The sequence below is a fragment of the Haliotis cracherodii genome, unplaced genomic scaffold (assembly GCF_022045235.1).
Source record: "Haliotis cracherodii isolate W230 unplaced genomic scaffold, xgHalCrac1.p SCAF_13, whole genome shotgun sequence".
In the NCBI taxonomy this organism is placed as follows: domain Eukaryota; kingdom Metazoa; phylum Mollusca; class Gastropoda; order Lepetellida; family Haliotidae; genus Haliotis; species Haliotis cracherodii.
Genome location: NW_027266268.1, coordinates 36,306,043 through 36,328,796, shown reverse-complemented (window position 1 = coordinate 36,328,796; position 22,754 = coordinate 36,306,043). Strand labels below are relative to the sequence as shown.

Here is a 22,754-nt window from a genome sequence, read left to right as displayed (position 1 = left end):
TGTTATAAACTGGCCAGAATATCCTATAAACAAGACATATAATCGCCCGAGCTCGTATTGAATAAATGCAAGTCAGTAATATCCATGCGTGCAGATTCTACAGGCATAAACCTGCAGTTTACAACACAGATGTGTAAGTGGGAATTGGTACTTTGTTATCCATTATAACATTCTTAGTGAGCTCGGCTGAATAGCATCGATGTAGCTGCACAAAAGACAGTCTGCATAAATCACATCTTAAGTATGTAAATGTGTTCTGTGGGATCTACAGTAAACATACGCAATTATCATAGCTTTATCCTGCCGGCCATGTCTGCGGCAGATATTTGTGTCTGAGTGCATGGACAATATGTTGAATGTGTTGATATGCACAGCTGCGCTGTACTCTGCATTGACACAATAGGCGTATTGAACGTTAACGCCCCACATAGCTTTGCTCATTGAGCGCTGTATAATGATTTAATCAAATAGTAGTGCTTTTCCTGTCCATATTGTCATGTTAATGGATCGACAACTCATCATGTTGGAATAAAGCGACACTGAGTTCTACAGAACCGGCGTCGATATCAGTTGAAATATACATTGATCAATACCTTTTTTTGCCAATTCAAAGGATTAAGAATTTGTTATAGTTCTTTATACGATGCGATAAAAAGTATCAATTGCAACATGAATTTCATGCAAGTGCCGCCCTGTGATATGGAGTGTACTTGGTGTTTGAATGTACAAGCTAGGGTAGCCTGACGCTGGATTAGTACTTTTAAGTCGTGTTAGACCGCCTCCGTGGTCTAGTGGGTGGAGCGTCTGAGCAGAGCGGAAGGTCGGTGGTTCGAACCCAAAAGACGTTTTTGTTTCTCTTCCTGGCGCTCAGCTTCAAGGGAATTAAACAAGGATTGGTCGGGTTGTGGTGTGTGAGGGTGTGTGAGTGTGTGTGAGTGTGTGTGAGTAGGGTATCTATCTTAAACTGCCTCATGGTATCTCAGTGGGCTAGCATCAAGCACGCACGCACGTGCGGACGCACATTGAACCCTATTTCACCCCAGCTCACCTTAAGTCGTGTGGACAGATTTCAACCCGGTTAGTTACATGGAACCTTTGGGTGATATTATGAGCAAATTTCCACACCTACAAGGTAGACATGTGACGTACATGAAGCTGATGTGCCTGGTAACACGTGTGACGTACATGTAGCTGATGTGCCTGGTTACACGTGTGACGTACATGTAACTGATGTGCCTGGTAACACGTGTGACGTACATGTAGCTGATGTGCCTGGTTACACGTGTTATGTACATGTAACTGATGTGCCTGGTTACACGTGTGACGTACATGTAGCTGATGTGCCTGGTTACACGTGTTATGTACATGTAACTGATGTGCCTGGTTACACGTGTGACGTACATGTAGCTGATGTGCCTGGTTACACGTGTGATGTACATGTAACTGATGTGCCTGGTTACACGTGTGGCGTGCATGTAGCTGATGTGCCTGGTTACACGTGTGGTGTACATGTAGCTGATGTGCCTGGTTACACGTGTTATGTACATGTAGCTGATGTGCCTGGTTACACGTGTGACGTACATGTAGCTGATGAGCCTGGTTACACGTGTGGTGTACATGTAGCTGATGTGCCTCGTTACACGTGTGGTGTACATGTAGCTGATGTGCCTGGTTACACGTGTGGTGTACATGTAGCTGATGTACCTGGTTACACGTGTGACGTACATGTAGCTGATGTGCCTGGTTACACGTGTGACGTACATGTAGCTGATATGCCTGGTTACACGTGTGACGTACATGTAGCTGATGTGCCTGGTTACACGTGTGACGTACATGTAGCTGATGTGCCTGGTTACACGTGTGACGTACATGTAGCTGATGTGCCTGGTTACACGTGTTATGTACATGTAGCTGATGTGCCTCGTTACACGTGTAACGTACATGTAACTGATGTGCCTGGTTACACGTGTGGTGTACATGTAGCTGATGTGCCTGGTTACACGTGTGACGTACATGTAGCTGATGTACCTGGTTACACGTGTGACGTACATGTAGCTGATATGCCTGATTACACGTGTGACGTACATGTAGCTGATATGCCTGGTTACACGTGTGATGTACATGTAGCTGATGTGCCTGGTTACACGTGTGACGTACATGTAGCTGATGTGCCTGGTTACACGTGTGATGTACATGTAGCTGATGTGCCTGGTTACACGTGTGACGTACATGTAGCTGATGTGCCTGGTTACACGTGTGACGTACATGTAGCTGATGTGCCTGGTTACACGTGTGACGTACATGTAGCTGATGTGCCTGGTTACACGTGTAACGTACGTGTGAAATCAAGAAAACGCCGATGACGAGTAAGCCACGCAGAACCATTGCCGTTGCTAAGAACTGTTATTTTTTATTTCACAGATAATAGATTTTATTTGGGAAAACCGTTGGTCGGTAAGTTGGGGAATAAAAGAAGTTTCTGTCGATGTTTTTATTCGTTTTTCTTATTATTTAAATATGTTGCCATATGCGCGGTATTTAAGAATCTGGTATTGTTCATACAGTTTTATGTGTTGTAAATAGTGTTTGGCTGGAATGCTTGAGTTGTATGCAAATTTTAATGTTTTATATTTTGGTAAGTTAACTCCGGCTGATCCGCAAACAATTTTTTTAAATAGTGCCTAAATACCAATCGACTCTACAAAAGTTTACTGTGAAAAGAAAATGAGAAAAACACTATCGGTGTCTTACACTGGCCACTGATGATAAATGTACCCCAGGTAAGGTGTACTTATATTTCAGATGTCGATCGATGACCTTTCTGAGCTCTGACGCCAACACATTCCATGTATTCACATTAAAGATTTCCTGAAAGACTTTATTGACCAGGCGTGGCACGGCCAAATGGGTACCGAGCTGGAAATCTATTGAGAGGAAGCTGTAATCAAGCGAAGCGGTGTAATGAGCTATGTCCGTGACCCTGTTGGGAGCGCTAATTATAGAGCGTGCGTCAGAGCGGGAACAATATGGTTGACGGTCAACAATATTTTACAGCCGCCCTGTACTTAGGGAAGTAGTAGCAAGGTTGAATGCGTGAGTTTGCTTTACGCTGCTTCGAACAGTATTTCAGTGATAACAATGAATGAGTATGGTTTTACGCCGCTTTTAGCAATATTCCAGCAATAATACGGCGGGGGACACCAGAAATGGGCTTCACACATTGTACCCATGTCGGGATTCGAACCCAGGTATTCGGCGTGACGAGCGAACGCTTTAACCACTAGGCTACCCGACCGCCCTCAGTGATAACACGGCGTTTCAGATGAATGTGGATGGAAAGTAATTCAGGTCTGGGATGTTTTCCATCTTGTTGACTCTACGATCTGGACTTCGAACCCATAATCATAGGCAATCTCATTAAAATCAGATCTTAGTTCTCTACCGCTAAAAGATCTGAGGACATCCCATTACGGGTCACGTCGTAACGACCTTTCATCCGACCAATCAGAGCGTCGCATGAAAGTGACTGTCGGAATGTGATTCCTAATCATGCAACCTCGAACACTTCAACACGGGGTATTTATTCCGAACGATAGTTACGGGCTTTACGACTGAATCCATACAATCTAGACCATCTATTAGTCATTCCAGAATATTCTTTTGTTCAAGTTTCATTTTTTTAGTCAAGAAGTTGTCAAAATATGTTTCGAAGCGTGGTCGCAAATTTGACATTAATGCCGTAAAGCACGAGAAAGCTACCTTCTGATTGGCTAATGTCGACTTCCGTTGGTCGGTCAAAGTTCGCGAAAAGTCGGTCTGTCGTGACCCGTAATAGGGTGTCCTCAGATCTTTGTTTAGCGGTACCGAGAACTAAGATATGATTTTAATGAAATTGCAATCACAGGTTCCTGGTGCGCCTGAGGGACGCAACTCTGCACAACAGTCTCAAACGCAACAGTAGATGTATAAGTTCTAATTGTTGGGATAGACGTAGGATAGTATCAAGTAGTGGTTATTAGGATTGTGATATCAGTAGTGAGTGGGTTTAGGTTTAATCGGGTTTAATGTGGGAGGAAGTTCAGTAATGCATGTTTCCTACTATGGTGAAATCATGTTATCAGTGAGTGAGTATGGTTTTACGTTTAGCAATATTCCAGCAATATCATGGCGGGGGACACCAGAAATGGGCTTCACATATTGTACCCATGTGGGGAATCGAACCCGGGCAGTCGGCGTGACGAGCGAACGCTTTAAACCACTAGGCTACCCCACCGCACCTCATGTTAGTAGTAGTAGTAGTAGTTGTTGTTGTAGTAGTAGTAGTAGTTGCACATATAGCTGAAGATTTAGGTGGGATAGCATCGGCTGTTGCAACCCTTGTAGTGGGAGTGAGTGGGGGTAAGCCCGAAGTGATGTATGGATATGGTAGTGGCTAATCAGGAATCGAACCCACGACCATAGGATTCTGGCCGCCTCAAGGGAAGCAACTCTGCGTCTTCCAGTATTCACAGTGTGTCGTATGAGTCGATAGAATCGGGGACTGTGTGGTTACCATGTGTGAGTTAAAACATTAATTCTGCCCCCAGTGTAAGTGCGAGTCAATACTTAGACATCAGACAAAACAAGCTTTAAAAAGTTTTGTTATTGACCGTCTGTACATTCAGTTCGAGTCTACACGAATTTCAACCCCCACAAGAAGTAAACCTCCACCTGAACCACTTTTATTCCACCCGCAAACGACAAGTCAGCATTTTGTGAAAGAAACCCTCTCAATTCGTCAGTTTATTTGTTGACAGAATCCCAAATATGCAACTCGACTTATGGTTGTTTGTTTGTTGTTTAACGCGCACTCAGCAATATTCCAGCTATATGATGGCGGTCTGTAAATAATCGAGTCTGGACCAGACAATCCAGTGATTGACATCAGGAGCATCGATCCACGCACTTGGGATCGCTGACATGCATCAACCAAGTCAGCGAGCCTGACCACCCGATCCCGTTAGTCGCCTCTTACGACAAGCATGGCCGGCTGAAGACCTATTCTACCCCGAATCTTCACGGGTTTCTTCGCGGGTTAACTCGACACATGATGGAGCATGGCCGGTTGCTACACTGTGGCTGACACGTCATCGGCTGTTCTCGCAAGCGCCAATGGCCAGGAAGACGTTAATGTCGCCGAACGACAGTTCTAAAATCTTTATTTTGTGCTCGTCAATTCCCTATTGAACAAGCCTTGTTGTATATATATTAAAACCTGGTTACTATGGAAACATATAGGTAGATATGTAAGTCGGAACAAATCAATGCTTCTACGAGAAACAAATTGCTCTGAGATGTTGTGGCTGGGCTTCAAGTGTACATACAGGCAATGATATACAAATAATATAGAACAGGTGTTTTCGGGTAGTGGGAATTCGATAAACGCTTACTCAATACTGTAACAGAAAGCCAATTCACTGGCAAGGTGCGATTGTTTAAAAGGAAAGTAGGCTCATGTTGATTGGCAGTCTCACACACAACATTGCTGTGTCTTCTGGTCGAGACACACAGAGAGAGAAGGGGGGGGGGGGGGGGGGGGGGGGGAGTTAAAGGGGGATTGTCATTACAAGAAAAAGACAGCGGAGTAGAGGGGTCGCTAAAATGTATCACAAGTAGAAGGGGAGGTTCATGTAAAATTGACAGTTCTGTATTTTACAAATAAAAAAAATAACATGTAAACATTATTCAGGGGCTGTTTATTTATTCTGGGGTGGTAGTGACATAAGCCACATGACTTGTGCACCAATCCTCATTCATTTTTTTGAAGAAAAATATGATTAAATCATTTATTATAGAGGGCTGAGGAGACATGAAAAAATGTTACATAAAATCGGTCGGGGCCAAAATATGACACAGTCCTAAGAAGAAGAGGAAGGTGGTGATTTTTATTTACATGTAACGCATTGTACATCATAACAATTACTAGATATTTCGTGTGGATGTGTGCAATGCCCGGCCAGTATGACCTATGAGACACAAAAGTCTTTAAGAAGTATAAGACAAGTATTGATGAAAAGGAAACATTAAAAATAAAAACAAATTTATACAATGTCCGCATGTCATCCCACGTGTCCATACTCACTCCCGCATACGTGCGATCCAATATAAATTAGCCGTGCAATAGAATACAGCTAGATGACGTCACTGATGCGTGCAGAGACCTTGAGATGGTGACGTCACTTCCTAAACGAGCTATGGCAGCGAATGACCAATATCTATGTGACGCGTGAAAATCGGGGTTAGCAAAAAGGCAACTATGCTTGTCGTAAGAATTAACGGGGTCGGTTGGTCAGGCTCACTGACTTGGTTGATGCATGTCATCGTATTCCAATTGCGTGGATAGATGCTCATGATGTCAGTCACTAGATTGTCTAGTTCAAACACGATTAATTTACATACAGCTGGAATATTGCTGAGTGCGGCGTTAAACAACAAACTGATATCTATGTTATTCTCATACCAGAACGGAGATATAATACACTGGATTATCCAGTGTGCCGTTAAACGTGTCCGCAACACGCCACTGTAAAGACAGGTCGGGCTAGCTTGTTGGAATTTGGAGCGAAAAGAAAGTGACCTAGGCCGGTTTTTTGCAATGGCATTTCAGTAATCCAGTATGGGTTCATCTTCCGTCCAGTTAAACAGTATAGTATATTCTAAATCAGAGTGGTTTGGGGCTATGTTTGGTTGATTGTTGTTAACGCCGCACTCAGCAATATGGGATACGATGGCGTCAACCAAGTCACCGAATCTGACCACCCGATCCATTTAGTTGCCTCTAGCTCTAGACATTCATGGGTTGTCGGGGACATGTATTCTAACCTGGATTACACATGGATTATAGTGCGGCGATAAACAACAAACAAATACAAAATCCTATTCAATCTCATTAAAAACAAATCTTGGGTATACTGCCAAACAAAGATCTGAGGACATCCCATTACAGGTCACGTCAGAACGACCTTTCATCCGACCAATCAGAGCGTCGCTTACCAGATCAGGAAAGTGTTTTCTAATCATGCAACCTCGAAGGGATATTCCAAACGACAGTTACGGAATTTAGGACTTAATCCATGATACAATTTTGTCCATCTATCAGCCATTCCGAAAATGTTCCTTTGTTCAGTTTTCAATCGAGAATTTGTCAAAATATATTTCGAAGTGTAGTCGTCAGTTTGAAACTAGTGCCGTAAAGCATGAGAGAGCTGCCTTCTGTTTGGCTAATGTCGACTTCTTGTCAGTCTAACTATTGCTCGGTCAAAGTTCGCGCAAGGTCTGTCTGACGTGACCCGTAATGGGATGTCCTCAGATCTTTGTTTAGCGGTAGCGAGAACTAAGATCGTATTTAAATGAGATTGAAAACCTATTGCAACTGTACATGAAGCGAACTTAAAATAACTCGGCTGCACTAGCAAACGCGAATCATGTGACTCTTTCACCATGGGACTTAACTCTTCCAGACCTACCATTGATCATTTCAGTCGCAAAACATCACACTACGTGTTTTACCACAGTGAACGGGGCAGTAGACCGAGGCTTGATTTTCTTTTTTATTTGTGATAAATTAAAAGTATATTTCAAAATTTAATTTTACCTGAAAATTAGAATCCGACTTTGTCTTATCAATCAGAACCTAGTAAGTTTCACACTCTACTGAGAACACAACAGTTATCGCTGTCATGTTAAAGTCAGGCAAATATGCCACCTGTAGCTCGCGCTCAGAAAGAAAATATATATTTGCTGTAAAATATACTGTATATTCCAAATATGTTTATTTCCAAATGGTGATACTGTGCTATACGTAATCGAAAAATATAGTATATGATTTAAGGACGGGATGTTTTACGCAAGTGTTTTGTAATAATAATACAACAACAACAACAACATGCCAGGATCACTACCACAACAACAACAACAACAACAACATGCCAGGATCACTCAAACCCTCTTTTATTTATTGGATTAAAAATAATTTCGTTAATATTTTTCTCCAATTTTCCATTTCAGGGGTTCGGCGGATCTGTAAACCGATTTTGCAAAAACATTCATTTTTATGTTTCATTACTACAATCTGCAGATGAGTGTCTAATAAATAAGGGGACATAACTCCGTCATACTTTAATGTTTGCACGGGCACCTGTTACACAGTCACGTGATTTAATCATCGAAGTCGGGTCCGTTAGATTGATCGGGAACATGTGTGCGTATAGCACAGCAGATTGCCTTGGTTAAATATTCATCCATCTTCGGGTATCGATATTTATTTATGTATAGGCTTTTGGTGGTGCAGATTTGCTGTAAGCTCCAAACAGACTTTGTTGGCAGTTGTTAAGTTATAATAACCCTATTCTTGAAGTTGGATGTAAAAGTGGTGTGAAGAGTTCTGGACAATATCATTTGATTGGAGTTTAAGTGTTCTGATTTGAGCTGCGACGTCAGTAAGTGTATGGGAATATATATACCATGTTCCGGGAGGACATACCAACGGATGAGGAACTGGCATCGCCATCTTTGAGAGTTTGTGAATCTGTTTCAACAATTCCCATCTGAAGAGCTCGTGAAGGAATGACATTGGGATACACTCGCCGTACACAATAGATTCACTGAGGTAAAATCCAATGTTCTTTGATGTCATTTTTATGCAATATATCTTGTTTATGGCAATACTTCACCATAATGTTCAAGTTCAAATTGAACCCGTGAAGATCCGGGGTAGAATAGGTCTTCAGCAACCCATGCTTGCCGTAAGAGGCGACTATGCATTCCGTAAGAGTCGACTAACGCGATCGGGTGGTCAGTCTCGCTGACTTGGTTGATGCATGTCATCGTATGCCAATTGCGTGGATCGATTCTCATGATGTCAATCACAGGATTGTCTGGTCCATACTCGATTATTTACAGACCGCCGTCATACAGCTGGAATATTGCTGAGTGTGACATTTAACAACAGCCATTGCTTCTTATACATTTTGATGTTGGATGATTCTGTTCCTGAAGTCAATAGAGTTAGAAGTAGCCCCAACTAACCCATGCTTATCGTATGAGGTGACTAAATGGATGGTGTGGTTTGGCTGGATGAGTTGATTGATTTGTATGCCATCCTACCTGATGGCACTGACTGTTCATTATGTCAACCACCGGTTCATCTGGTCCAAAATTGATGATTTACAGTCCGCCCCATACAGCTGGGAAGTGTGAGGGACTCTTCCTCCAACCTACAGTGTTTAATATGACAAAACTACTTTAGTTAACAGGTATGTATTACAGATAAATATTTATCAGAGGGAGAACAATGCAGTTGAAATATTGACTTTCCTATTAAAAAATGTTCTGTATAAAAGCAATGCCATTTGACAGCCAGTGTGGACGTTGATGCAGTGTGTGTTGTCAGTGTGATGCTGGTATATGAGAAAAATTTTGGTTATAGATGTTTAGAATGTTTTTAGGCAGATTTTGCTAGATATTTTTGAAAATATTGAATTCTGTTTTCCAGGAATATAAGGTGTGAGTTTATCAAAGGTCTAGCAAATATTTTCAAGATGTAGACATAATCATTCCCATCATTCTGGGTTGGAGAAGGTCTCAGCAACCTATGCATGTTGTTTGAGGCGACTAACTAGATGAGGTGGTCTGGTTTGGAGACATCTTAAGACCTTTTCATTAAGAAATAATGATCATTGCTCTCAATATGACATGTTCATCTGTTCCAGAATCAAATAGTAACATGACACTGTCATTGGGTTGGAATATGAATGAATATGGTGTATTTGTCTTTGGAGCCTGAAACCCTTCTTACCAGTATCAGATGGGCGTCCACAAACAAACACTGTAAATTAGAATGTGTAACTTGTTCATGTGACATGATGAATATGTCCTCTTGAGTAGAGTAACTGAATGTCAATCACTGGATAGCCTCACTATTATTTACAGACCACCTTGTTATTGTCTGAATATTGTTGAGTGTGGCATTACACAACATAGAAAGAAACAAACAAACATCAGGTGACCCTGCTGGCCAGATAATTGTTTTACCCGGTACTTAATTCTATGTCTGTATAATGATAAACAAAGTATGGGGACCACAAGGCATGGTATTGGCGCCTCATGCCCAGCTCCTTGCCCTGCAGACTACACTTGGACTTAATTGGCAGCAGCATGAATAATTAAATACATGTGCAGTAAACATTAGACAACTCATCTGATCGTCTCTATGGGAACCTGCTTGGTGTTTTATTGGTACACTACCGGAGGTCAGAGTTCACATGTAGCCTTAGGCCAAAGACCCTCCTGAGTATCTGTCAGATGACCTTATCAGATGAGGGAGATATGTAAAAAATGAAATAAAAAATAGTTCAAGTGTTTATGAGTTTTGTGACAGCTTATTTGAGATGTGCTCAGAGATTCAGTGGAGGATGAGCTAGTTTGGTTACTATAGTAGTATCTATATAGGTGTACAGATTGACTTGACACTGACCTTGGGACAACAGAGCGTGACCTTGTCTTGGGCCAAACTTGTTTCATGTCATGGTTTACACTGTTTTGGCTAGTCTGTCTCACAGTCCCTGCATCATATTATTTTCCCTTCCCATCCCTTACACTAATAGTCCTAATTGAATCAAGTCTAGAAATTTTCACAGGTTTTCTCACTGGTGATTCTTTCAATATAAAAGTTGTTTCTGTCAAAATTGTGTATTTGTTATCTTTTTGCAAACCCAGGGGTTTACCAGAGGCAAACTAGAGCCTGATGTCAATTATTTGAACAGTGAATCATGGGGTGTGTCCGTTTGAATCATTACGACCAAATCAATTTTTGCCATCGTAGCCAGCACATATTTTTTAATATTGATGTCATATTTTAATTACTTCATTACTTGCTCAAAAAATAAATAAAAATGAATAGCTCATTGATGTCCATCATTTATGTATTTAAATGAAAGTCATTCTGAAGTGGAGCTATTAAAACTGCAGCTAGCTTCTTGAATCACTGATAGTGATGTAGACATGGAATTGATATATAATTTTTTTAGTGTATAAGAGGACCTATATAACTAGCGGGAGACATACCGTATTCGACATAAGCGCTCTCAAAATTAGAAATAGGGGGCTCTTATTAGAATATTATTTTGGTGAAAAAAACAGAGTTGAAAGAAACATTTTTTGGTTTATGCTGGCAGCCTGAAATGTTTATGTACGACAGATACGTCGAATACAATAATAGAAATAAATACTTTTATGTTTCATCAGAGACCATATAATATATTATATGGTCTCTGGTTTCATTTATTCCTTATCAGCTGCTTTTCAGTAGGGGCAGTGGGTTCGTGAAACGAAAAATATAAAATGTGTGGCCTTAGGCTTTGTTTCAGACCAGGAAAATCCCACCCATGGTCAGGGCAGACATTTGTTTTATGGTTTCTGGTTAGTATAATTTATTTTTTGTTGTTTATACAGCAGTTGGGACCCCCTATTTCCAAGCCTGGGACCCCCTATTTCGAAGCCTGGGACCCCAATTTACTTGCATGGCATCCTTAAAAAGCATGACAAAATGTTCCCGGAGTGAGTGAGTATAGTTTTATGCCGTTGATAGCATAAGTCCAGTCATAATATGGACACCAGAAATGAGCTTCACACATTGTACCCATGTGGGAATCAAACTACGGTTTGCGGTGTGATGAGTGAACGCTTTAACCACCAGGCTACCCTACCTCCTCCTTGTTCCCAGGAATCACAGTTAGGAGGGCCATGCACATACTTTGAACACTTTTAGGTTCATCGAAAAATAAATACCCTGGGGTACACATGCATTTGTCTAATTCAACAATGTTCAGTTATTTTGTTTAATTAAATTGTTTATGCTTATAATTAGATCAAATAAATGTTAAATCTTTCAATACCTGAAATTCCATCGAAGGAATATTTTTGTCCTGTGAGTTTTCTTTTGTTAAAATCGAAATTTCCATTTTAGGGCGGTATAGAAATAAAGCCAAATAGATTTAGAGAGCTGATATCTGATTGGCTCAAAACCTCACTCATTCTTCATTTCTATTGGGCGGTCAAAGATCGCTCGGGGTCCACCTGATGCGACCTTCTATGGAAGTGTTTTCAGATCTTTAGGCAGAGAGCCATTGTGTTAGTGTAATAGATCTGATTTTAATGTGAATGCTCGCCTAGTTTGCCTTCCTACAGTTTTCAAAGTTTTGATTAAGTAGGAACAGCATTTGGTGACTTGATTCTATTTAATTGAAGGAGTTGACACCATTGAAATATAACTATTAGATAAACGATTGCGTATCAGCCGATTGCGAAATTCATTTATTGACAGAAAGTGTACATCTATTCATTTGGCTTTCAGGTAAAAATACCCAAGATGTTATGTTGAAATTTCAAGATATGTACTAAGCTGAAATTTCAAGATACCGGTACATACTAAGTTGAAATTTCAAGATAATCATTTTGAAATTTCAACTTAGTATCTTGAAATTTCAAGATAATCATTTTGAAATTTCAACATAACATCTTGAAATTTCAACTTAATCTCTTGAAATTTCAAGAAAAAAACAAAAAACAAATGGCCCTAAAAGGCTTCCGTACAAATGTAAAGAAAGGGAAGGTAAAAAAATATTGAATACATGTACCACTAAATATTATGGATATTCCTCTACCAGATCGTCCATCTGGGTGATATTACATATTCCATTCCACAGCTTCTTTATAAATTTTTGAGTCTGGTTTCCAGATAGTTTAATGTCTGTGATGAAATGTTCATCCCCTACTTGGGTGTCACTCTGAGATTTCCCACTGATATTAAACTGCAATCACCCACAGCTGTGACACGTGTGAAGCTCCACCTCTGAGTCATGTCATTGATTCCATAATAAACACGATTTGGAAGTGGACCAATCTCTTTATAGTCAGATCTTTTACTTCGATAGGATACCTCTCCGCGTGGAGACAATCTGACAATCCTCCATAAGACTTTAACACTCTAATCAGCCACTCAGTGTCAAGGCTTCTAAATTTGGGTATGAGTGAGCATTCAGACCATCTTATCTGATTTCTGTATCTCTAAAATGAACTTAAATGGACAGTCCCGAATGTAAATTGTAAGGCTGTTTCATTATGTTCTTGTGGATATTTTATACACCCTGTCACGGAGAGGAATATCATTTATAATCCAAAAATGGCTCCTACAGGTGATATCGCTTGGGTGAGATCAAGCAATATCTACATTGTAGATATCACTGCAATGAAATTGCATCCCAATGCTTTGCAGACCATTGTGATGTCACAATCAAATGACATCATTAATGGCTCTGCGACTGAAGCTGTTGGCAGTACTTTTTACACATAAGACTGCTTATTACTGTCTACAATCTGAAAAAGTTGGAAGAATGATGTTGTATGATAAATAAAATCTCACCCTTGTTTCTTTTGATATCAAATATATCAACACTCTTTGATATACAGTATTTGATGTAATAAGTGCTAGCTCTAATAAGCACCCACGGAAATATTTGCTAATATATTGGCTAGTGAACAATCCCAATTAGCACCCCTTCCGATTGATCAATGTATACAAGACTTATTTATTCGCATATAATACGCACTCGTGTGTTATATGCACCCTTAATTATGGGCAATTAAGTTCTGGAAAATGTATCTGTCGTACATAAACATTTCAGGCTGTCAGCATAAACCACAAAATTTATCTTTCAACTCTGTTTTTTCACCAAAATAATATGCTAATAAGAGCTCCCCATTTCTAATTCTGAGAGCACCCTGGGCGCTTATTACGTCGAATACGTTAAATGGAAAAGTGGCTTGCCGAGGTGTTTTTCCACTTTTGTCAACTCATGTTGATATATTTGATATCAAAAGACACTCGGGTGAGATTCTCTATATCAAAGTAAAAACACTTATTTCAGTCACATTCTTCTGAAACCTTCTAAAAATAACTTTATATTTTTTTGCTTTTTATGTCTGTGATTTGTCCCAATGCTTACAATTTTAGCATTCAACACAATATGAAAGGAGAAATCATTATTTTCTTTGTATTTGTAATTATATTTTTGAAAAAGTACATCACAGAAAAGAAAACAACATGATTTGTTAATACAGGTATCTGTATTCCAACATGATGGTTCTTAGGTGTCTTGTTTGTTGTTAGACATGTTTTATGTATTGGTTTTTGAAAACTTGGTAGGTAGGTTAAATTATTTTTATTAAAAGACATTTCAGATTTTTTCTGTTCTGCAAAAATTGACTGAACATCTTGTTATATGCATCATTTATATAAAACTGTTCTTGCTGTTAAACATTGTATGCATATCTTATCGTTCAACATGATATAGTTCAATGTTTGGCAGAATAGTGTAAAAATAGTAATTTAAGCACTGCTCAGAGAAGGGTTCAAGTCTACTCCCTCTCTCACATCCTTAAACACACCAAAACATTCTCAACCAATCTTTGTCCAAACCTATATAAAAAGACAATGAAGCAACATTCATCGACCAAAATTAGCACCAGCTAAAAGTATGAGGCTCTACAAGTTTTTATCTAAGGTAATCTACTTATGTATTAGCACACTACATGTATCTGTAATGAATAGCAGTAGTTCTTGGTTAGGTCTTGATTAAAGTAATTGTTATACCTCTGTTAAGAATCTTGCAATGCCTTTGGTTAATCCGTATCACGTGATAAAACAAGACATTTCAATGTAGGCACCCAAATCACGTCGTTTCTGACACTGACCTTGCATATTGACTTGTCACATGATCAGTATTGACCTGTCACGTGATATTGACTCTCGTCTTCAAGAAAACTAGATGGCTTCTGGTATTACACAGTGCGTAGGTAACTGTAATGAAATAGAGGATGGTTTAAAGGCTTCATAAACTTTAAACTGAATTTCGATATAACAAAACAAATGTTTACTCTTGACAAGGTTAATATGCAAAAACAAGGACCCCACCACTGAGGTGGTCTGACCGGGCTGAGGCCGCAAGATTATTTATTTGTATATTATTGTTACATTCTAAATAAATCCAGGTTTATTATTGCCACTTGATAAATAATTAACTACTATGGTGTTACATGTCGATTCACAAATTGAAACAGTTTGTTGACCCAGAAATCCGAACGCAAAAGTACTTTGTGTGAAACCAACAAACAACCAACAAGCCGCATACAATCAACAATTCTATTACAAGATTAACTAAGTTTGCAAATCAATACAAATTGCTGCTCAGCAATTACAATGGCAGTACACAATAGAGTGGTAGTACAATATTCGATGGCAATATATAATATGATGTCTGTGGTCAGTATCAAATACAAAAATACAGAGGTGATAGCAAAAGTCAGTGATAGTAATATTTTTTCATCCAGCAGCAACAGTTGGCAAGCTTCCGAGAAAGCCCCGGGCAGCGAATCAGACATGATGTGTGATCCTCACAAGAAAGCTGGTCTAAATGTATGCGAGATGCATAAACATGCTCTTGTCTCCTTATATACAACCTAACTGGCTACTGGAACATTCTATACAGTGTCCTCATCAGTCTAGTGGCACTAGAACATTACAGAAGTTTCTATAACATACTATCACTGTCTGCGGTATAACGGACCACATGTTTACACATCAAACTAGCATCTAAATATCGTAACTTCCTGATGATTGTTCACTGTCCAAACACAACGCAATGTGCGTCTACCAAATCTCAACAGTCACTGTTAAACAATAAAATACACTGCCATATGACAATGGGAACTGATAGAAGTACAGCAGTGTGTATTACAGGTTGACAATCCCATGGGGACATATTCCAACCTGCAGCCTGAGGGGAATGTATATCACGGACTCAGGATAGTATAGGTCCCCAGCACTCCATCATTGTGTGTATGGTTGTAGAAGGAGATGGCGAAATGGATGGGCTGGTCTACTTGATGACTTGGTTGATTGCGTATCATTGTACCAGTCAGCGTTGACATAATATCAACCACTGGTTTGTCTGCCCCAGATTTGATTATTTACAGGTGGCTGGGATATTGCTGGAATATTACTTACTGCAGCTCTATATGAAATAAAAGGGTAACGTAATATATGGCTAAACGTGTATAAAATGTTTACTTTCAGACAATGCGTCACTGACCATGTAGATACTACTAATGGGGAGTCTCAAGATGACAACCACGAGGCGTCGTAAAGTCGAGTCAATTCCACGCTTCAAAACCATGTCTGTGAACGTGCGTCGCCTTCATGAGGCCCTGACTGTGCATCTAGATCAACAGGAAGTCAGCACCTTCGTTGATGCCCTAAATCTGTACAACAACCAACGAGATGTTTTTGAATTTGTCAACACTCTACGAAAAATACTGAACTCTCCTCAGAAACGACAGTTATTCCCACTTGTTAAACGTGTCATTCCACGTTCTGATATTCAGGCATTCGAGTTATTAACAAAGGGAGGTAAGCGCTACAATACTCTTCCCCGTCCTGTTCTCTATCGGCCCCATGCGGCGGACATCGCTGTGTACAAGAAACAACACAGTCGACCCCCGAGTCTTCATGGGAGTCTCCGAGAACGACCTCGACATGCAATATCAAAGGTCAATGGTCTTGGACCGCTCTCCAAATCGGAGATTAAAGGTGAAGCATTGCGAATCAACATCGGTCCGCCATCAGATGAGGAGGATGGTTTTGGGTTTACAATACGAGGCGGTGTGGAGTATGGCCTTGGGATCTACGTTTCGGCCATCGATGAGGATGGCCCTGCAGACAATGAGGGTCTTAAGGCAGGGGACCTCATTACGGAGGCCAATGACATTTCGTTTGAGAAGATCTCACATGATGAGGCTGCCAAGGTAGGACATTTTGTTTTTATCATCCAAAACTTGCTTCCACAGGTGATATTGCTAAGGTGAGATCAGGTCTGAAATTGTTAACAGTACATTTCATACCATTGTGACATCATCAGTAATTACCATGACAACACTCATCTCTCTGCCAATGAAGCTGGTTAGCTGTACTTTTTACACTCAAGACACGTTATTACTTTTTAAAAAATGAAAAAGTTTCAAGATTAATTTTGGATGAATAAAATCTCACCAGAGTGTCTTTTTATATGAAATATATCAAAGCTCGTTGATAAAAGTTAAAAAGTCTGAGGCTTGATAACAAAGCATGCTCAGGTGAGACTTGATTTATTGTATGTCATAATCTTCAAATAATACTTGACAATCCGTTGACTGTTTGTGTGAAGTGGACAGTATACAGGGTTGTAGTGCCACCCTTGGTGAACCAGTATATCACCGACCGCCTCCGTGGTCTAGTGGTAGAGCGTCCGCCCGGAGAGCGGAAGGTCCGGGGTTCGATCCCCAGCCACGTCATACCAAAAGACATTAAAAGATGGTACTTGTTGTTACCCTGTCTGGCATTCGGCATTAAAAGGGCTTAAACAAGGACTGGTTGGCTCGGAGTCAGAATACTGTATCTTAGTGGAGTATTCATGTTAAACTGCGACATGGTATCTCAGTGTGCTAGAACTATAAATCAGCATCAATCCGGACTAGTACAAGCAGCCACACACACACACACACACACACACACACACACAAACAGGTGCACGTCGCTATATAAGTACAATTATCTTGGGCGCGACGTTAAACCCAGTTTCCCCTCACCTCACCAGTATATCACCATTCTGTTATGATGTATTCCCTGGACACATTAACCCCCACAGTTTCAATCTGAGCTGAATGACATGACACTAAGCAGCCTAGTCAAATTACACAGTCAGGGTTAAATCTAGACCTGTTCAGAGTCCAATATTCACACCCAAGTCTGCAACAAAAGTCACTAAAAATTCCTAAACTGAAAGTAAAAATTTCCTTATTTGTGTTCATATAGTTTATGATGGTGGCAACACTGGCATCGGTTAATTGATGTATGAATGGAAAAACCGATGTGTAAACTGTATGATTTGATGTAGCAGAAAACTTGAACATTATTTTTTTTATTCATACCTCAATAAACCAAAAAAAATACAGAAATAAATTTGGCAATAAAAACGTGTTATCTACAGTAGTTTAAAAACAAACAATTATATAGATCAAAATTATAAATCAAAAGCAGACAAATATGACAAGATTGATAAACATTCCAGGCATAAGAATACTTACTGTGACGTAACATGAATCAGGTGATTGTTAAATTTATAAACATTTCTTGACACGCCCACAAACTTTCCTGTTTGGAGTGAGTGAGTTGGGTTCAATGCTGCTTTAACATTATTCCAGTTATAGCGCGGTGTGTCAGCTTAATGTGGGAGGAAAGCCCGAAGTGATGCAGGTCTCAGACGTTTACCACTTCAGTGAAACCCACGAGCACGGGTATGGTGCTGACTAACCTAAAAACATAATCGGGGTGAACCGATATTCAAACCCACAATCATAGGTTTCTGGCGTGCCCAAGGGACGCAACTCTGCACAGCGAATCTCGACGACTGGGCCACCCGTGCCCCCCCTTTTCCATTTGTAAATCCTAAGACAAAATTGATATTTCTCAGTATTTTCGGGAACAAAAATATATTTTTAAAAAGATTGCAGCCCCTCCCTCGGAATATCGAATTGTCGTTCCCTTGCTGTGCATGGATTACAGCGTGAAGTGAGATGCTGTCAGCTATATAAACAAACCACACTGTTGAACCATCGTGGAACATCTGTACTCCACATGCAGGTGTGTCTGCTGCCATTACAGAAATCATGTGGCAGGCTATTCCAAGGTCACAATAACTTAGATTTTCATCCAAATCTTAAAAAATGATGTCTTCCCAGAGATGATATTCTTTATACACGTGTTGAAATCTGACATTACACAAAGCGATATCAAATGATTGCTTCATGTGCAGGTACTTGGGAAAATATAGGGATATCAGGTCAGGTGATAGGCAATTAGGAAAGTCTCAATATTTATTATGGCCTAAATGATATGAATTTTAAATGAGCTCACTAATCCCATTTTCAAAATTTCCATTAACAGTAAAATTTTAAACATCTATTTGTTAATTAATTACACTGTACATTGTTTCTAAATTTTGGTTAGAAAACTTTTTAAACATTTAGTTAGTTCAAAGTGTTGTATTTGGTAAACAAAATATGGAAAATTGTGGAATGTGAAATTCATATTGATGTCAATAACAAGTTCTAGTTGTGAACTGATTGATCGAATCATCGATTTACCAATAATTTGTATGCCAAAATTTTATTAGCAATCACTTTATCATAAAATTGATAATAAAATTGAATTCCTTGTATTCTTTGAAAAATTCATACTGTAATGAATAAATCTGTTTGTCTCTGCTTGTGATTATCTCATGTTAATGTCTCATTAGATAAGCCAATTAGCAATCAGCTGTACATGCAGTTTTCCCGTCATCTAACAGTGACTCCGTTAATAAGATTCTGGGTAAGAATCGGTCCCTAGCAATCTATGCTTGTGAGAGACAATTAAATTGGATTGGGTGGTAAGCCTGTTTGATTGTGTGTTGCTGGTTCGCGAAGATGAATTGTCACTAATGATAGCATCCACTGGTTTGTCTGGTCCAGACATTAAACTTCTTGCAGCGATCCCTGACGTCAGCCATGTTTACACATTTAAGAGTTGAAATTAAAAAGTATATTAAAAATCAAATCATTACACACTACCTCAGTAGCAACATCTATTTCGCTTTGTACCAACATCCCTTGGTTCATCGATGAACATTTAGTCCCAGAAACAAAGTTATCATATTTAACGATATCTACAAGATCCAAAATATAATCCAAATGGAGCCCAGAACAATGCTTATATTCAGGCCCACCCAGAGCTGAAGCTATCAAGACTTGCCAAAATATTCTAGACTTGAGTTGGATTTATTTTGTGATTTAAACTCTAGGCTGTGGGAGACTGACTTCTAGGTTCAATTCAATGAGCTGCATGATAATGTAAACTGTTCAAATATGTGAATTACAACCTGTGATTGTTTTCTCCAGATTATCCGTGCAGCAAAGCGCCTGGAGCTGTGCATCTGCCGTGTCGGTAGAATTCCTGGCACCCACGTGGTACACCAGGCCTACAGCTGGGTGGATCCCCGGGGCAGGGCAGTGTCCCCGCCCCCTGAGCTGGAGCACATGGGCCCCCATCAGGAGGTGGGGAGTCTGCGGAGTAGGAGCGGGTTGATGCTGCTGAAGGGGAGTGATGAACGGAAGGTAGGAGTTCTCTTCAGCTCATGTACTCCAAACTTACCATGTTAAAAAAGTGTTCAAACAAATTCCATGTTTTATTGTGTATAATACATGCAGACTATGAGGCTAATTCCTCTTCATAAGACCCAAGACTTACTCCCCTTTCAAAGACCCAAGACTTATTCTGCTTCATAAGACCCAAGACGTATTGCCCTTCATTTGACCCAAGACTTATTGTCCATCATAAGACCCAAGACTTATTGCCTTCAGTAGACCCAAGACTTATTCTGCTTCATAAGACCCAAGACTTAATTGTCCTGCTTTAGACCCAAGACTTATTCTGCTTCATAAGACCCAAGACTTATTGTCCTGCTTTAGACCCAAGACTTATTGTCCTTCTTTAGACCCAAGATATATTGTCCTTCATTAGACCCAAGACTTATTGCCCTTCATAAGACCCAAGACGTTTTGCTCTCTTTAGACCCAAGGGCTATTCCCCTTCATAAGATCCAACATGTATTCCTGTTCATTAGACCTAAGACCTTTTCTCCTTCATGGTCTGTGGAGTGTATTTAACAAACATTTTATCAACCATTTTACCAGACATTGTTTGTAAGGTGGTATCAGCTCTTGAGTGATCTTAGTCAATAAATGTGTTTAGTGTGCAGATTTGTTATGAAGATAAAATACATTTATTATTATGCTGCAGACATTAAAAGGAATGAAATTAAGTTCTGAAAGTGCTCTCTTAAAAATAGAATGTATTGTATCAACGGCACACAAATGGGTCAAGTTACAGTTTCGCTTATAACAGAGATCAACACACTGTGCAGCCAGTGGGTAATTAAAATTTAATAATTAATCATCTTGAGCCCAGAACTGTTAAATAATTCAGGCCCTAGCAACCATCACATCTCTATACTGGGGAGAGAGGACTACCATTACATGTGGGGGGTCAGGCATATTGTCCCACACAATCAATCTATGCACAGGATGAGCACTGGCCTTGATGGTAGGGGTTGGAGGGGAGGGAGGGGTTGGTGGGAGGTAGAAAGTTCTTGCACAGGATGATCGCTGGCCTGGGTGAGGAAGGAGGGTGGGGGTGGCAGAGGTGGGTTAGGGGATGGGGGTTGAGTTAGGGGATGGGGGTTGGGTTAGGGGATGGGGGTTGAGTTAGGGGATGGGGGTTGGGTTAGGGGATGGGGGTTGGGTTAGGGGATGGGGGTTGGGTTGAGCGATGGGGTTTGATGGTGGGTGATGGTTAATAGTTCAGGCATATTGTCCCACACAATGGCCACTGGCTTGGGTGGGGATGGGGATTGGGTGTGGCAGGGTTGGGTTAGGTGATGGGGGTTGGTGGTCAGTGATGGTGGAGAGCCATTGGCTGGGTGGGGTAGTGAGTGTGGCGTGGCGTGGCGTGGCGTGGCGTAGTTGTGAATGGGATGGTGGTAGGGAGGCCTCTGCAGTGACTGAATCCATATTGAGGATAAACACGCAGCTACTCCAGATAACTAGGTGATGATGTAATTATCAGGGGCCAGTCATATGTATGTTATAGACCATATGGCTGGGGATGGGGGAAGGAAGTATGTTTTGGGGCCTCTGGAGAATTGATGGGCTCAAGCAGCACGATGTATTGAAGACCCAGTTCACACATTTGTGGACAAGCACATGGAGTAGAGTCACACAGAAAACAGCAATCTATTTGTGTATTCTTTATTACACACATGTTGGCAACCATCTTCCCGAGGCAAGGGAGTTTTCTGACCATAAAAGTCCAGTTTCTACCCTTGCTATACTATGCTGTTACATTTTTCCTGGACTATTGAGTCTATGTATTCAATCAAAATCACGTAACAAAATTGACCTCCAGTTCTTAAACGGCCATGCAGATTTCAGTGGATTGCAGGATTTGTAAGGGATGTGTACCATCAGCTTAGCTTCAACAGATATTTTCCAAATCTTTTCAGGTTTTTATTCCAGGTGCTGACATGATTTAATGCACTTCGCGAATTAACACCCGTTTTATTACAATTTAGAGCTTGATGATCGATCAGATCGTTTTGATTGAGCCCTGCCATTTTGTTTGAAGCAAATGCATGTAATATGAGAGGTGGAATCTGATTGGTCAGTAGGGCGGACATAGAAGGGACATAACCCGTAATAGCCACTGGTGGCGCTACATTCGAGCCCAGAAATTCCAGTCTAGTTCGGCAAGGGTGGAAACTGGACATTTACAGTCAGTTAACTTCCTTTCCTCGGGAAGATATTTGGCAACATCTCTGACATCTGTCCCTCCATTCTCCCTCAAAATCAAGTTTTTAGGGGCAGTGGGGTAGCCTAGTGTTTAAAGCATTTGCTTGTCACAGTGAAGACCCAGGTTCGATTCCCCGCGTAGGTACAGTGGGTGAAGCCCTTTTTCTGATGTCCTCCGCTATGATATTGCGGGAATATTGCTATAAGCAGTGTAAAACAATACTCACTCACTCAACTAG

The 22,754-nt window shown here is 40.4% G+C and overlaps 1 protein-coding gene across 1 annotated transcript in view; it reads left to right on the top strand.

Annotated features, from left to right (window-relative positions):
• Positions 1-13,219: 13,219 nt before the first annotated feature.
• The window catches only part of LOC139458672 (whirlin-like), a 46,547-nt gene continuing 37,012 nt past the window's right edge, over positions 13,220-22,754 (top strand). Inside the window, exons 1-3 of the mRNA XM_071240086.1 lie at positions 13,220-13,246; positions 16,195-16,899; positions 20,068-20,283. Coding sequence (XP_071096187.1) covers positions 13,220-13,246; positions 16,195-16,899; positions 20,068-20,283 — 948 coding nt within the window. The remainder of the gene's footprint in view (positions 13,247-16,194; positions 16,900-20,067; positions 20,284-22,754) is intronic.